The 18,279-nt window shown below is 43.8% G+C and overlaps 1 protein-coding gene across 4 annotated transcripts in view; it reads left to right on the forward strand.

The window, feature by feature from the left end:
* Positions 1-18,279, forward strand: part of IZUMO1R (IZUMO1 receptor, JUNO) — a 93,941-nt gene continuing 75,662 nt past the window's right edge. For all 4 annotated transcript variants that reach the window (XM_072795062.1, XM_072795061.1, XM_072795064.1 and 1 more), the window contains exons 1-4: positions 1-370; positions 694-837; positions 1,577-1,765; positions 2,175-2,310. In XM_072795062.1, coding sequence (XP_072651163.1) covers positions 700-837; positions 1,577-1,765; positions 2,175-2,310 — 463 coding nt within the window. In that variant the 5' untranslated portion in view covers positions 1-370; positions 694-699. The remainder of the gene's footprint in view (positions 371-693; positions 838-1,576; positions 1,766-2,174; positions 2,311-18,279) is intronic.

Here is an 18,279-nt window from a genome sequence, read left to right on the forward strand (position 1 = left end):
AAACAGCCCTTTATGCAGACGGGCAGACTTGGAGAGTTCGCCCCTTTCTCCGGGTCATCCAGCCGGCAAGGAGCGGAGCCCAGAGCAGAAGTCAGTAGCGGACCAGAGCCAAGGATCCTCCCCGCTACCGGGTCTCCGCTTCTCTGAGAAAGTGGAGGCCCGAGCTCCAGCCGCAGGAGGCCCCTCCACCTCGGGAGATGGATGCTCTTCAGCTGGAGCCACCTGGAGCTCTGCAGCGCTCCTGCTTTAACTGGGGCCACCTGGAGCTCTGCAGCTGCTCCCAGACTCCTAGGAAGGGGGTGGGTGATAAATGGGCCTGACGGCAGCCCCCAATCTCAGGACGTAGAAGGGAGTGGCTCCTGCCTTGAGGGTAAGTATGAAGAAAGCGCTAGAAGGGGCAGCATCTTTCCTCTGTTCCCCTGTTGCACCATCCCTCCTACTAGGGTCTGGGGGACTGTCGGGCCAGGGGCTCCTGGGGGTGGGGTGGTGGGTGAAACTAAGGAAGCTGTTGTTTCCCAAAGTGTCGGGCATTTGAGGCAGGATGCTTTTCTGCCTTTCTTCTTCCAGTCTCTCGTTCCCCTCCCTCACGTTACCAGTACTACCCAGAACTGAGACCCACACTCAGTCCTTGGGACAGTGGAGGGGATGGAGTGGGTGTCCTATCACACAAGCAGATGTATCTCCTGTCTGCAGTAGGCCATGGAACGGTGGTGGCAGCTCCTGTTAGGGCTGTGGACGGTCATGCCTGTCTGGGCTGGGGACGAGCTGCTCAATGTCTGCATGAAGACCAAACACCACAAACGAGAGCCTGGCCCAGAAGACAAGCTCTATGAGGAGGTATAGAGGCCGGACCTTGCCTGGGAGTGGGAGTGAGGCTGCGTTGGCAGAGCAGGGAAGGGACACAATTGCCAAGATGGTTTCTGAACCACCATCAACCCTGACTCATCTGGTTCCTTACGTTGGCATTTGGGCAAGGCCACTGGAGGGACAGTGTGGCCCCTAGAGAGCAGAACTGTTGAGTGCTTCAAAGTTCCCATCTCTGGCTGCCTGGACGCTCGGGGAACAGGGGCAGATGGTGATCCCAGAGGCCCATCACTGGTTCAGCTTAGATCAAACAAGGTCCTCCTTCTTTAGCCTTCCTACCAATAGCCACTGGGGAGACCTAGGTCTTAGGTGACCCTTCCTCAAGCCTGAAAAGCCATTGACGGGAGCAAGGGAAGAGTTGTGGAGCTGCCTTTTACCTGTGAGCTCTGCTGGGCTCTGGTGCCCTTCCACCCAGTGCTCCACATTGCCCTGGGTGTCGTGGGGTTCCTCTGCTGCCCCTCGGGAGCAGAGACCCTGGGACCCCTGTCTCCAGGGGACTTTGCAGCCCATGGCAGGGAGATTGGTGGGCAGGTGCCCTTTGGCTGTGAATTTTGACCCGCCTCAACATTTCTTCTGTAGGAGTGTTGCTGGCCTGAAGGCCTCCCACTTGCCCAGTGGGACAAAGGGGACAGGTTTACCTTTCTGCCCTAGACACTCCTGAGTCTCCTGCGTCCTACCCGACCCCCAGCCTTTTACTGCTTCATCCCCTCAGTGCATCCCCTGGGCAGAGAAGGCCTGCTGCACAGCCAGTACCAGCTGGCATGCCCACCTGGATGTGTCCCTGCTCTACAACTTCAGCTTGCTTCACTGTGGGTTGATGATGCCAGGCTGTGAGGAGCACTTCATCCAGGCTGTCTGCTTCTATGAGTGCTCCCCAAACCTGGGGCCTTGGATCCAGAAGGTCAGAAGGTGGGGCTGGGGAGGCAGGAGACACGTCCCGCAGGTGCAGTGCCCTGTTCGAGGGGCACAAGGTCCACGATGCTAGCGGGAGCAGGACGCGCCGCCCCCTACAGACAAGAGCAGAGCCAGGGAGGGGTTGGGATAAAAGATGGAGAGGAAGCCGCCTCTGGCCCCAGGAGAAGGGCAGGGGGGAACAGATGGGAACTGTAGCATGAGGGACTGTTCGAATCCCGCCTTCTGGATGTAGGAGCTGTGTAGCCTGGGCCAAACAATGTAGCCTCTTAGGGAAGGGACGCTCACAGGCTTCATAAGCGAACACCCTCAGACGGCCCCGCACAGCAGCCTGGGCCGCCGGGCCTCTTGGGAGCAGGGCTGTCAGCACCCTTGTCTCTTGCACCGCCGGGACCCAGGTGGGCTCGAGCGGGCAGGGAGAGCGGATCCGGGACGCGCCCCTGTGCCGGGAGGACTGCGAGCAGTGGTGGGAGGACTGCCGCACGTCTTACACCTGCAGATCCGACTGGCTCGGCTCCTGGGACTGGAGCAGGGGTGAGTGGTGCTGGCAGCGCCCCACGGGGGGGGGGGGGGGCAGGGGCAAAGGAGGGCCGTGAGGGCGCGGGCGGGCGTGGCGGGAAGTGAGCGCCCCCCCCCCCCCCCAGGGAAGAGCCGCTGCCCCGCGGGGGCCGCCTGCCGCCCTTTCCCGCGTTACTTCCCCACGCCCGCCGCCCTGTGCCAGCGGATCTGGAGCGGCTCCTTCCAGGCGAGCCCCGCGCGCAGGGGCAGCGGCCGCTGCCTGCAGAAGTGGTTTGAGCCGGCCCGGGGCAACCCCAATGAGGCCGTGGCCCGCCTCTTCGCCGCCCGCGCCCGCGCCCCCGCCCGCCGCCTCTCCTGCCGCCTGGCCGGCCTGGCCGCCTTGTCCCTGCTGCTGGCGGTGCTGTCCCCGCGCCCCCGCCCGCGCCCCCCGCTGCGGCTCAGCCTGGGCCCGGGCGGCCCCCTTTCCCGGGCCCCCCCAAGGGAGCAGCACGGCTGGGGCGCTGCTGGGCCCCCGGCCGCGGGAGCCTGTGCCCGAGCCTGAACGCTCAGTTCTAGGCGCCCCCACCGCCCCGCTCTGCTGACGGCCGCAGCCCCGGCCTCCCTCCCCGCGACGGTGCCTCCAATAAAACAGCAGCTGACTTTTCCCTTCTGTGTGAGCCCCTCGTCCGCGCGCTGTGGTCGGGGGGTCCAGCTGCCCAAAGCGGGGCCGGTCCGTCGGCTGCGAGGCCTCCCGTGGCTGCTGCTTGACCAGGAGCAGTCAGCTCCTTCACGGGTGCAGGACCCCTGTTAGAGCCTCGCAACGCCCCCGATGGCAAGACTTTCAATACCTCCTTTTGCCTTTTCTCCAGTAAGCAGCACATCGCACAAAAGACCCAAGGTCAGGGCAAGGACCACCCAGCCCTCAGCTTCATTTTGGATACCAAGATAGAAGCCCCTCACCTGCTCTAGGCGCCTCCTGTTCTTTTAACCCCAGGCACGCAATGCACGGTTCTGGAATTTCAGAAGCCAGAGCTCTAACCTGGGTTTACCACTTTCTATATGACTTTTGGTGAATCTGTTGGCCTTAAGACTGTCTATGCTTCCCTCTGCCCTGAGAGGAATGAGGGAGCTGGACCCCCTGATTTTAACTTACACAAAGAAAAAGGAAAAAGCCAAGGCCATTGTGTTGGGAAATAGTCTGTGCTTCTCAGGCAGTGCCACACCCTAAAGAACAAGACAGGTGAAGTCTCAACTCGGGAAGGGGCACTGGGGCAGCCTTTACATCCCATCTGTAAGTACAGTGGGAGCCAACCTACCCACTCAGAACCTTCCGGAACCTGGAGCCCAGCAGCTTCTCAGCATAAATGGTGCCTTCCCTACAACCTTTTCTTTGACAAAGAGGGTTTCTGATGTGTCTGTATCTGAGGTAGTTGGCTTTTCTGACAATCACTCATTCTTACCAGACACCAACAAGCCTTGTTCATCAGTCTGCCTCTCTTCCTCCCACACTTCCCCTGAATGTGTTCCTCACTGCACAGACCCTGTAACAGGTAGGGCACCAGAGTTCTAAAACCAGTGAGAACAGACCTCATAATTGAGGGTGCTCCGTCTGCAGTAAGAAACTGACACTAGAGGTGGAGACAAAGCACTTGGCTGGAAGCCTGCAAGAAGGGGGACTGGGCGGGGGTCCTCACACAAAGAGGTGATGCCTGAGCCCAGTGAAGATCTCTTTGTTAAGAACAGAAAATAAATGCTAAACCAACACCACTGAGTCCCTAAAGCACAAACTATCTAAAACAGGAAGTTTACTTGCTCTTAAATGAATTGATAAATTGGGGCTGTAAAAATATAGGTAAAATTTCCTGAGCCTTGAGGATTTTTTTTTTTAAGATTTTATTTATTTATTCATGATAGTCACAGAGAGAGAGAGAGAGAGAGGCTGAGACACAGGCAGAGGGAGAAGCGGGCTCCATGCAGGGAGCCCGATGTGGGATTCGATCCCGGGTCTCCAGGATCGCGCCCTGGGCCAAAGGCAGGCGCCAAACTGCTGCGCCACCCAGGGATCCCCGAGCCTTGAGGATTTGAATGAAGTCTGAAGGTATATACGTATGTGACAATAAAGCTGAGAGTTTAATGAATTTTTAAAGAGTATTTTTAGGTAAAAATATAAAAATAAAAAGAGTATTTTTAGGTAAAAATATAAAAATAATGTAAGGTTAAAATTGAGATCACCAAAATAAGATTAGTTCTGGGAGCCCTAACAACAGCTACTGTTTGTTGACCACGGACTCTGTGCCTGGGGCTCTGCTAGGCTCCTAACATGCGGCTCGGATCCTTTCAAAAGCTTTGAGAGTCAGTCACTCTTACACCCAACTTTCAAATGAGGCCAGACATACGTGGGTTTGAAACCAGGTAAGTCTGACTCCATCGTCCCGGTTCATGAAGCTTACACAGAGCACCCTGGCAAGAGGGACAGGGGCCGAGGGTAAATGCAGGGAGCAGAGGGGGAGGGGGCAGGCATACAGCAGGTCACGGTCAGCAGAGACTAAGGTTCTCCCCGTATGTGGTTAGAGGAGTGACAGTTTTCAGTAGTGGAGAGGAATTGTCAGATTTGCGGTTAAGCGATTTGTCTTAAGCAGAGAGATCCATGCATGTGGCTAAAACACATAGGTCAAAGGATCTCTAACACGGAACAACAGAGGCCCAGCCAGTCAGCCCCTTGGTTCAGAGGTACCCACTTTGAACCCTTTCTGGATTTAGCTATGAAAATGTTACAAAAGATGGTTTATCTTTTCTAGCACACAGGCTACCTTTCTGCTCTCTGTTCTGATTGTTTCTTATTTTTCCAATCTTTTTAAATGTGGCAATCCACTTCTAATTTCCAGGAGATTTTTTTTTTTTTAATTCCCTTCTTCACAGCCTGCTGGTTTTGGTTTTATGGATGTAATATCTTCTCAAATCTCACTGAGGATCTAATTAGAATTTTTTTAAGTCTTTTTTTTTTTTTTTTCTAGTATCTGAATGATCTATTTCCTCCCAGGGCAATCTGTTCTGTTTCTGTTCATCTTCTACATGCTGCTCGTTTTCTCTGTGTCTGGTGACCTTGGCTGTGTACCCACATTTAAGGATGACAAGCTGGGTTGATTGTTCTTGCTAGCTAGTATAGGTGTCCTGTGGTTCTATCTGTGGCTCTCTCCCCTGACTAGCAAAGCTGATGGGGACTTCTGGGTGTACAGGGGGAAGGCTTGTTAGCTAGAAGACTGCTTCTGAATGTGGAAGTAAATGAGAACAAGCAAAGACTGTCTGGTCAGAGCTTCCTGTAACAAGGAAGTCAGCCACCATCACCTGAGTTTTGACAGAAACTCAAAGCAGACGGAGAGAGAGAAAGCTTTAAGGTGGAAAGCTTCTGGTATGCCCTAATGGAGGCTGTTAGCATGGGGAAGAGGTAGGCAGGCCAACTAGAGGAGGGCATCCTATGTGATTGGTTAGAAATGTATATTCGGCTTTCTCTGAGTGATCCTCGGTTGGAAGTAGGGATAAAAATTAGGAAAACTGTCATTCATTAATCAAGTCCTAGCTGTTTGGAGCTGATTGTAAAAGGGGTAATTGTTTGGCTTCCTGGGCTCATTAAAATGGTGGTCTAACCTCCTGTAAATCTGATTTAGATAGTAAGTTGGCTTTCTGGGCTGACGACTGCAGATAATGGGTTAAAACTATTTTTATATACACCTGGCCATTGTCCATTTGTATGTGCAATCTCTCGAGACTCAGTTGGCAGGAGCTGTATTGAACAGCAGACCCCTCAAATACTGCAGTAAAGATGGTTCTTGGGCAACTCGGGTGGCTCAGAGGTTGAGCGTCAGCCTTTGGCCTGGGGTGTGATCCTGGAGACCCGGGATCGAGTCCTGTGTTGGCTCCCTGCGTGGAGCCTGCTTCTCCCTCTGCTTGTGTCTCTGCCTCTCTCTGTGTGTCTCTCACAAATAAATGGATGGAATCTTAAAAAATAAAATAAAATCTTAAAAAATAAGAAGATGGTTTTCTTTGGCAGAGGACATGGGGGTTAGGATGTAGAGACGTTTTCCCTCTGCTCCTCATGGTCCAGCTCTGAGCCCAGAGACTCTCAGAGGTTCTTCCTGGAAGATGAGCGCCTCATTCCACTGCAGCTGCCTCTTCCACTACTTGTGGCCACCACTGTTCCCTTTGGTGAACAATATACAAATATTGTATCTTCCAAATATTTATTGAAATCTCTTATTCACTGGTGGTTTCCTTCATGTGCTCTAGTAAGGGAACATTTAGAAATAAACATTTCAGTGTGATCCCAGTAATTCATTCTACCTTCTCTAACCAGAAACTGCAGGTTTTAAAAAAGATCTTTTGTTATATGAAGAGAAGATATAAACGGGGCCAAACTGGATACAAAGAGGCTGAGGACAATGTGTAGGATGAAATATACAGGAGGGGAGTGACATAAGAAAAGCAAATAGTAGGAATTTAATTGTGAGTAAAGCTCTAGGAAGCATTAACTCAGGCTACAGGAGAGACAGTGAGCCAGATGGTGGGAGATTCAGGAACTATTAGGAAGATAGAGCCTATGGAAATTTGGACTATACTTTTGTACACAGTGCCACAAAATACATATAAGATGAAATGTCGGGGAAGGAGAACTACCACAAAGGAAACAGCAGCCTTGGATAACTCAACTCTGATGCTCCAATTTGTAAGATGTATTTTCTGTAGCCTAGATTGTACCAGGTAGGTCTTGTGTAGAGGACATTCCTTCTACTGGTTGCAACTCATTCACTTTTCCACTGGGAAAACATCAGATCCTGTTCAAGTCCTTTCTCAGAGAATGCTGGGAAATTCTGGGTAGCAGGTGAAAAATGAAAACACCTATGCTTCCCTTCCTTCAAGATTCCTTTTTGAGTAACTTTCCTTAGTAAAACTTTATATCAAAGTGAGAAAGTCACTGCAACCTGATATGCATGCACTGGGATCTTGTTCCCCGATTAAACTCTCCTGCCAGGGAAGGAAGCACTCCTTCCATTCCTCCTTCACCACATCACTGCCCACTCCTTTTCCCACCCCATCCCCACTGACCCCCTCCACAAAAATGACTACTTCCTTAGGTATTTTCCATTGTCCCATTGCTTTTGCTTGGGCTTGCGGATGGAAGATGCAGATTTGAGATTATTCTGATATCCAAGGCAGGTGTCGTCCCATTTCCCACTCTAGACCTTGAGACAGCTTGAATGTCCAGTCTCTTCTTGCATCTCAAAGGGGCAGTATTCCTGCCAACAAAATCAATCACTTGTTTTCATTGCCCATCTTTCCTTCTACTCTGCTCACATCCATCCTCAGATTTAACTCCCCACAGAACCGGAAACCACTTTTAGTAGTGCTTTTGCTACAAATGAACCAAATAGAAAAGTCTGGAGGAAGAGAGAGGACTTCCCAGAAAGGAGAGGCTAATCAGAGGCTTGGAGATGCTGGTGAGACAATCATCATAGAGCTGTTTATCAAACAGCTTGGGGTACATAAGAGGTCAGAGCTAGAGATAAGAATTTTGGAATCACTTCTCTGGAAGTGTTATTTGAAGGCTGTGGAAGTAGACATGTTTTCTAAGAAAAATGTAGAGAGAAAAATAAAAAGCGTGTGGAGAATCCCTAACTTATGGTTTAGAGATGACAAGGAAAATAGAGCTAGTCAAAAAGCAGAAGCCAGGGGTAGAAGAGAAATGAAAAGAACTGTACCTCAGAGGGAAAACATCAGACCTTGAGTTGCCATCCATATACTAATTCATAACAAAAATATTGAGTTAAAAAAATATTGAGTTATTACTCTGTGCTAGACACTGTGTTGTACCTAGGGACTGTGGGACTGAGTATACGATGAACAATGACTAGACTCTATATAAAAATAGGACTCTGCCCTGTAACCTGTAACTATCAGCCCGGAAGTCAGCTACTACCTGCAGGAACCAATCCAAGAAGTCAAACTGCTATCTATAACAACCAGTTTAGGAAGCCAAATAATAACCCCTCTAACAATCAGCCCCGAATGACCAGGACTTGATTAATTACTGACAACTTCTCTATTTTTTGGCCCTGTTTCCAATGTAGGGCCACTTGGAGAGCGCCAAATACGCATCTCTAACCAATCTCATGCAATGCCTCATTTCTACTTAGCCACCTAAGCTTCCCCATGCTAACAGTATCAAATCAGGGCATACCCAAATCCTTGTCTTTTTTCCAATCTTCTGCCTGCCTTTGGGTCTCTGCCAAAACTCAAATGATGGTGACTGACACCCTTGCAAGTTAGTCTTTGCTTGTATTCATTTGGTTGGTCTTCATTTATCTTCATAGATAAAATAATGAGTGAGGCAAACATGATTCCTGTCCTCGGGGAACTTAAGTAGTAATGAGGAATTCAGTAAAGATATGAGTAAATAGTTATAAATAAATAAATACAAATAAGACAATGGTTTGGAAGGAACCACATAAGGGACACAGAGAGGATTGGGGGAGGTGATTAATTTTCATGAGATAGACATTTTTTTTAAATTTTTATTTATTCATGATAGTCACACACAGAGAGAGAGAGAGAGGCAGAGACACAGGCAGAGGGAGAAGCAGGCTCCATGCAACTGGGAGCCCGACGTGGGATTTGATCCCAGGTCTCCAGGATCGCGCCTTGGGCCAAAGGCAGGCGCCAAACCGCTGCGTCACCCAGGGATCCCTGAGATAGACATTTTAAAGGAAAAGAAGCCTAGGGGACATTGTGAGGACTGAGGGGCATGTTCGTAGGATAAACAAAAAGGCTTACTGGAGGTAAAGTTCAAAGACAGCTGAAGAGCTGAGGGAATGAGTTGAGGGAGGGATGGGTGATCCATTCCATAAACACAAAGATTGACTTTGGCAAGGAGGTAAGACACTTTTTTTATTGAGACAGAAGGAGAAGGGAGAAAATATGAAAAAGTCATTTCAGAATTAAAATGCTTCAAATATAAATGACTGAATGAATTAACATTAAGACTTTGCCATCTGCTAAGAGTTCAGACACCATGACCACTGGGCTAGAGGGAGCAGTCTGGTCAAAGCATGGAGCCTGGGCAGCTGCTCCTCACAACCAGCTTTCCAAATTCACAGCCCAGGCAGTTTGTCTATCTTAGCCATATGGTTAGTGTAAATTTTCCAGAGGATTAGTATCCACCAAAGGATGAGATTGAAAAAACTGAAACAGGATTATTTTCAGGGTCAGGACACTTTATGATTAGAATGGCTAAGAGTTAGTGCCAACAATGAAAACTCAAAACAAAAATTAAATTCATCCTGGCCTTTTCTGAGCTCTGCATGTATCTGCAGAGATGGGAGCTATGTTCCTGATCCCAGAACAGCCTGTGATTGTGAAGCTGCTGGTCTCAGGTCTCTGATGCCTGCTTCACAGAGGAAAAATATAGAACTTAACAGGCTCTAATTACTTTAAATCAAAGATGAGCTTTGGAAGGAAGAAGTAGTTCTCCCTGGAGCAGATCCTGATGCCTTAACAGAGAGCTCCAAAAAGCCGGATCATAGATGAGAACAATGAGAAGGGGGCCATTTCTCACAAATGGCTAGGTTTAGAGTTTCTCTGCCATGGGCATAAGCCAAACATGATTTGGGGTTTTTTGCCCTCCAAGAGCATCAAAATAGCCATAGCAAGACATTAATTAACATATGTTAAAAAAAAAAAAAAAAAAAAAAAAAAACATATGTTGCTGTTTTCATTATTAAGTAAAATATATAGCATCACCCAGTTCTTAACCCATTTCCTAGCCTTGGTCCCTCCAGGGAGATTCAGAGGTGGGATGGAAATATTTGTCTTGCACATGACTTAATTTTAAAAAGTTAACTGACAAATTGATGATGTGTGAAAGTAATGACTGAGGTGGAAATGTAGGTGAATATTTTCATAATTTTCGTGAGAACTTTCTCAAGCCAAGAGCTATAAAGGATCAATAGTTACTATTATTTTTAAAAGACATGATAGATGACAGATGAACAAAGAATATATATATATAATATATATATATATATATAGAGAGAGAGAGAGAGAGAGTGGAATACTACTCAGCCATCAGAAAATGAATCTTACCATTGGCAATGATGTAGGTGGAACTAAAGGGTATTGTGCTAAGCAAAATAAGTCAATCAGAGAAAGACAATTATATGATCTCACTCATGTGGAATTTAAGAAACAAAACAGGATCATATGAGAAGAGAGGGAAAAATAAAATGAAACTAAATCAGAGATGGATACAATCCATAAGAGACTCTTATTCACAGAAAATAAACTGAGGGTTCCTGCAGGGGAGGTGGGTGGAACGACGGGGTAACTGGATGATGGACATTAAGGAGGTCGTGTGATGTAATGAGCACTGAGTAATTATATAAGACTGAGGAATCACTGAACTCTACATCTGAAACTAATAATACATTATAAGTTAATGGGATTTAAATTTTAAAAAATATAAAAGACACAATAGAAAGGAAAGGGAAAGGGATTTTTAAAAACATTGTAAACAAAGATAAAAGGCAAATGAAAAATAGAGGGAAATATCTATAACACACACATATACATAGATGTTAATATTTTTTAATATAACAAGAGTTTTTAAAAATCAATATAGGGGTGCCTAGGTGGCTCAGTTAAGACACTGACTCTTGATTTTGGCTCAAGTTGTGATCTCCGGGTTGTAAGATTGAGTCCTGCACTCATCATAGAGTCATTCCCTCAGCTCTCATTCCCTTAACTCTTCAGCTCTCTTTGAACTTTACCTCCAGTAAGCCTTTTTGTTTATCCTACAAACATGCCCCTCAGTCCTTGAAGTCCTCTCCCTTTGCTCCTCCTCCTGCTCATGCTGTCTCTCAAATAAATAAATAAAACCTTTTAAAAAAATCAATATAAAAATATGACATTCCAATTGAAATATGGGCAAATGATTTGTATACGTAATTCATATTTGGAATAAAATCTAAACTTCTTACTTTGGCCTTACAGGGTCCACAAACCTGCCACTGCCTACTTCTCCAACCTCAGCTCCTAAGACTTTCTCTCCTGCTTACTGTTTGTTCTCTCGTCACATGGGATTTCTTCTAGTCCTCAAATAGACTAAACTCCATCCTGCCTCAGCACAGTTGCACTTGCTGTTTCCTATTCCTTTGATGCTTTTGCCCCATATCCTTGCATACTTAGGTCTTTCTCATAATTGGGTGGGTATTGGTTCAAATATCACATCTTCAGAGAAGCCTTCTGCAATTACCCAAATATACTTTATTGCATCATCTTAATTTTTTAATAGCTTGTATCACCATCTGAAATTGTGTATGTGTGTGTGTGCTTTCCTTCTCCCACTCCTATTTGAAGACAAGCTCCTTGCAAAGAGAGCCCCCTATCTCTTGTTTGTTGCATTATCCCTAATATCTAGAATGTTTCCTGGTGCATAGTAGGAGCTAAAATGACTAAATAATGAAGAGGGGCAGCCAGGGTGGCTCAGCAGTTTAGCGCCGCCTTCAGCCCAGGGCGTGATCCTGGAGACCTGTCCCACGTCAGGCTCCCTGCATGGAGCCTGCTTCTCCCTCTGCCTGTGTCTCTGTCTCTCTCTCTCCTCTCTGTTTCTCATGACTAAATAAATAAAATCTTTAAAAAAATAAATTAATTGGGGATCCCTGGGTGGCGCAGCCGTTTGGCGCCTGCCTTTGGCCCAGGGCGCGATCCTGGAGAGCCGGGATCGAATCCCACATCGGGCTCCCGGTGCATGGAGCCTGCTTCTCCCTCTGTCTGTGTCTCTGCCTCATTCTCTCTCTCTCTCTATGACTATCACAAATAAATAAAAATTAAAAAAAAAAATAATAAAATAAATTAATGAAGAAAAGTAAGAACACATGATCAATTAACATGAACAAAGGCTTAATTTCATAGGTAATTAAATAAATGCAAATTAAAAAAATAAAACTTATAAAAAACCATTTAGATTGACAATAATTAAAAAGAATATCATACTGTCTTCTGGTGGGAATGTAAACTGGTTGACATTTTATGAAAGGTAAATTGGCAAAATGCATCAAAATTTGAATTTTTTTTTTTTTTAAGATTTTATTTATTTATTCAAGAGAGACACAGGGAGGCAGAGACATAGACAGAGGGAGAAACAGGCTCCTCCCAGGGAGTCTGATATGGGACTTGATCCCTGAACCTGGGATCACACCTTGTGCCAAAGGCAGACACTCAGGAGTCCCAAAATTTAAATTGTCAAATCTTTTGAGCCATAATTCTGTATTTATGAAGAGTCCTAAGAAAAGGTCACTTCTACTTCAGACCTAAATGATTAACCCTTTAGACAAGTCCAAGAAGCTCAATGAATCAAAGAACAAGAAACATGAAGATAACACCAAAACAAATCATAACAAAATTGCCCAAAATCTTGGATAAAGAAAAAATCTTAAAAGCAGCCAGAGAAATAAAAGATTAAATATATTCAGAGGAACAAAATTAAGGGTGGCAACATATTTCTTATGGTAAATAATACAAGTGTGATGATAGTGTAGCAACACCTTCAGAGTTCTGAAGGCAAATTGTTATTCTACACCTGGAAAAATTATCTGTTTGGGGCTGAATGGTGCCCCCCTATTCATATGCTGAAATCCTAATCTCTCACTAGCTCAGAATGTCATTGTATTTGGAGATAGGTCTTTTAAGAGATAATTAAGATAAAATAAGATCATATGTGTGGATCCTAATCCAACATGATTAGTGTCCTTATAATAAGAGATTAAGACACAGATGCAGTCTGAGATAACTACAAGGACATAGTGAGAAGGCAGCCATCCTCACGCCAAAGAGAGAGGTTTCAGAAGAAACCTAACCTGTGAATACCTTGATCTCAAACTTCCAGCCTCTAAAACTCAGGGAAAATAAATATTTGTTTAAGAAACCCAGTCTGGGTATTTTGTGATGGCAGCCCTAGAACACTAATATGATATCTTTTAAAAATGAAGACAAAATACTTTTTTAAAAAACCAATCTTTAGAAAATCTGAACGAATTCAATACTAGCAGACCCACACAATAAGAAATGTTAAATAAGAAGAAAAAACTCATGGATCAAAATATAGATCTATACAAAGGAGTGAAGAACATTGAAAAGATTAGCTACGTGAGTAGATATGCAAAATCTTTTAAAATGACTTAAATCTTTTCAAAGTATTATATTTTGTGGTGGTGGGGAAATAGCGGTATGTTATTGTAAGGTTCTTATACCATTTTATTTGACGTTACTGATTCTGGACCCAATTTCAATGTGTACGTGTAGAGTTTTCCCATATCACCAAGAACTTCTCCAACACCAGTTGGATGTCCTACAATTCAATTCTGACACTGTCTACATGGAGAAAGTCATATCTCACAGGTAAAGGGTTCAGTCCTACAAGACTGCCCCCTAACATACTGCTGATGCCACTCACAAGCCCAGGTTACCACCTGCACTTCTGTTCAACTGACCATAGATTGGAGGTTCCAGTGATTCCCTTCTTCAGTTTAATTAATTTGTTCGAGTGGTTCATAGGATTCAGAGAAATATTTACTTACCAGATTATGAGTTTATTATAAAAGGATATAACTTTGGGCAGCCCAGGTGGCTCAGCGGTTTAGTGCTGCCTTTGGCCAGGGGCATGATCCTGGAGACCCAGGATTGAGTCCCACGTCAGGCTCCCTGCATGGAGCCTGCTTCTCCCTCTGCCTGTGTCTCTGCCTCTCTCTATATATATATATATATCTCTCATGAATAAGTAAAATAAAATATTTTTTTTAATTATAAAAAAATAAAAGGATATAACTTACGAACAGCCATATGGAAGAGATGAAATAGGCAAGGTATGGGGAAAAGGTGAAGAGTTTTATGCCCTCTCCAGGCACCCTACTCTCCCTGAATCTCAACATGTTCACCAACCTGGAAACTCTCTAAACCCCATCCTTTTCTTTTCTTCTTTTTAATGGAGGTTTCATTACATATGCACGATTGATTGAATCATTGCCCACTGGTGACTTGATTTAATTTCCAGCCCCTCTCCCCTGTGGAGGTAGGGAAGTAAGACTGAATGTTCCAACCATCTAATCACATAGGTGACTCTACAGGGAATCAGTCCCTATTCTTTGATGATTTAGGGGATTTCCAAAGATCAGCCTCATTAACATCACAAACTTTGATCACTCTCATTATTTAGGAAATTCTTTTTTTTTTTTTAAAGATTGTATTTATTTATTCATCAGAGACACACACAGAGAGAGAGAGAGAGGGAAAGAGAGGCAGAGACGCAGGCGAGGGAGAAGCAGGCTCCATGCAGGGAGCCCGACATGGGACTGGATCCTGGATCTCCAAGATCATGCCCTGGGCGTGATCAAAGGCAGGTGCTAAACTGCTGAGCCACCCAGGGATCCCCTATTTAGGAAATTCTAAGGGTTTTAGTTCTGTGCCAGAAATGGGGGTGAAGGTTAACAATATATTACTTACTAAAAACTCACAATATTACAGACTTGAAGGTAAGTTAAATATATATATGCTATAAACACTAAACAACCACCAAATAACACAAAAACAGTTATAATTATTTATAAAATAAATTAAAATGGAATCATAAAAATTATTCCAAAATAGGCACACAAAGGGATAAAGAAACAGTACAGATGGGACAAAAACAAAACAGTAAGATGATAGACTTAAATCTCATTATATCAAAAAAAAATCTCATTATATCATTAATCACATTAAACATAAATGATCAAACACCCCAATTGAAAGGTAGAGATTGTCAGCTTTGACTTAAAAAAGAGAGAGAAAGAGGAAGATCTAATTATTTCCTGCCTATAAGAAGTGCACTTTAAATGTAAACACACAAATAAATAAAAAGTAAAGAAATATTGCATGTTAACACCATGCAAAAGAAATCTGTATTGAGTATATTAATATCAGACAAAGTAGATTTCACAGCAGAGTATGACTAGGGACAAAGGAATTCATTTTATAATGATAAAGGGTTAATCCATTAGGAGGACATAACAACCCATACAAATGCTCGCATACAGAATGACAGAGCTATAAAACATATTAAGCAAAAACCCATAGAACTGCAAGAAGTAGACAAATTCATAACCTCAAAGATATCAATCCCCTATCTCAATAATTATTACAACATGTAGACAGCAAATGAGTAAAGATATAGAAGACTTAAACAACACAACCAACTTGACCTGACATTTTTAGAACACTCCACCCAAGAACAGAAGAATATTTGTTTTTCAAGTTCACATGGTATATTTATCAATATAGACTATATTCTGGGCCAGGGGCAATTCTCAAAATATTTAAGAGGATTAAAGTAAAATCAAGTTTATTCTTAGACCATGATATAATTAAATTGTTAATCAATAACAATATGATCTCTGGACAAATCTCAAACATTAAGAAACTAACTGGAAAAAATAAAGAAACTAACTGGAGCATTTTAAATAACAAGTCAAAGAAATCGAAGGGAAATTAGATATTTTAATTAATGTCTTAATTAACCTAGAGGGATATTCATAATGTCAAATGTCTATATTAGAAAAGAATTAAAGTCTCAAGTCAATGACTTCAGCTTCCACTTTAAGAAATAATTGTTTTTACTTTTATTATTTTAGAAAGATTTTATTTATTTATTTTAGAGAACATGTGAGTGGGGGGAGGGGTAGAGAGAGAGGGAGAGAGAGAATCCCAAGCAGATTCCCCATTGAATGTGCAGCTCTATATGAGGCTTGATCTCATGACCCTGAGATCATGATCTGAGCTGTAATCAAGAGTTGGTCACTTAACCCACTGAGCCACCTAGGAGCCCCAAGAAATTATTTTTTTAAAGACCAAATTAAACTAAAGTAAGCAGAAGAAAGGATATAATAAAGAGCAGAGCAGAGATCAATGAAATAAAAAACAGAAAAACAATAGAGAAAATCAATAAAATGAAAAGCTGGTTCTTTCAGATGATTAATTAAATTGATAATTCTCTTGCCAGATTGTTAAGGGGGAATAAAAAGAAGACACAAATTGCCAATATCAAGAATGAGCAAAGTAACATCACTCTAGAGTCTATAGATATTAAAATTATAATAAAGGAATGCTATAAACAACTTTATTCTAATAAGTTCAACAACTTAGATGAAATGAACACATTCCTTGAAAGACACAAACTATCAAGAAAATACAAAACTGGAGGAAAAAAACAGATAATCTGAATAGTCCTCTATCTATTAAAGAAATAAACTTGTAGTTAAAAAACATTCCCATAAGGAAAACTCAAGGTCCAAATGGCTTGGCTAATGAATCAAACCAAACATTTAAAGAAGAAATCATATCAACCCTTTCAGAAATTTAAAGAAGGAATATTTTCAAACATTTCCATTTTTTACTTAAAAATATGTATAATTTAATCAATACCCTCTCATTAGCACATAACAAGTACCTGGAGATAACAGAGCTCTGAGGAAATAACAAAGTTAATTTTGATGAAGGAGAAAGAAGTAGGAGGAGATCCCAAGCAAAGGCCCCTGTTACAAAGAAGGAGAGAAGAGGATGCTTGTAAGACAGGAGAGTCCATCTCTCTAGATGCTCTCAACAACCCAGGGGCAAAGAAACATTTCTTATATTTATATTTCATTGAAGTTGGCTTCTATGCTGGAAATCTCTACAAGTGATATTTCTTGCTATCCTTAACAGCCACCCTCTGTTTTAGGAACACGATCAAGTACAGTACACCCCTGTCCAGGTTTTGAGTTTTTTCACCAAACAGGAGAGGCACAAGATGAAGTAAGGGAATCAAAAAAAAAAAAACATGAGAAGAATCAGGTTAGATTTACTCAATGATGTTACCCATGTAGCAAGCTTTTCCATTCTTTCTTCCAAAAATGATGTCTCTAATCACCTTCTAGAAAGGGAGAAACAGGGATCCCTGGGTGGCGCAGCGGTTTGGCGCCTGCCTTTGGCCCAGGGCGCGATCCGGGAGACCCTGGATCGAATCCCACGTCGGGCTCCCGGTGCATGGAGCCTGCTTCTCCCTCTGCCTGTGTCTCTGCCTCTCTCTCTCTCTCTGTGTGTGGCTATCATAAATAAATAAAAATTAAAAAAAAAAATAGATAGGGAGAAACAGGCAGCAGTGAGGGGTGGGGGGCAGGGACAGAATCCATCATACTATATCTCCATCTAGGCCATTTTTCTCAAGATATATCCTCATCACTTTGTGCTCTGTAATGAAGTTGTTTCCTCAGCCTAATAGATGAGCTCTGGTGATCATTCTTTTTCTGTTTTCCCATATTCCTTTCATTGAATTCTGATAAAAAGTTATGTCAACTTTTACTGCCAAAAGCCACATGGAGTTGGAGAGAAGTGATTTTTTTTAAAAAAATCAATTGTCTGTGATCCAACTTCAGTTCTCTGAACAAAAGAATAAAGCCATATCACCCCAAGCTTAAAAAGATGCCATTTTCTAATTTTTCCTTTTCTTTTTCTTCTCATTGTCCTCTCTCTTTTGTGCCTCAAACACTCCTGTCTGACTCTCCTTTCAGAATAATCAATCCCCAGTACTCTTACTGGGCATGAGAATTCCATAATTGCAGGCATTTCGTGATTGCCAATGGCTTTATTTGATTTAGCAGAACGCTTGGATGAAGTCTGGTGTCATCATATTCTGGCCCTGCTGGGAAGTAAGGAAGTAGGAGAGGGAGCTTTGGGACAGTGGAATGTTGGTAGGATAGAAGAACAGCAAGGAAGGGTGATTTTTCCACTCTGAGTCCCAGCCAGTTTTTCCCCCAAAGGCATCTGAAATGAAATGTATTTTATCACTGTAAAGAGTCATTTCCTTCTTCAGACTTTCCTAGCCCCAGTATGGGAAATTAGAGAAGCTCAGATTCCTCCTTTTGACCTATTTCTTAGAAAACAGTATCA

Source organism: Canis lupus, chromosome 23, assembly GCF_048164855.1.
Source record: "Canis lupus baileyi chromosome 23, mCanLup2.hap1, whole genome shotgun sequence".
Lineage (NCBI taxonomy): Eukaryota > Metazoa > Chordata > Mammalia > Carnivora > Canidae > Canis > Canis lupus.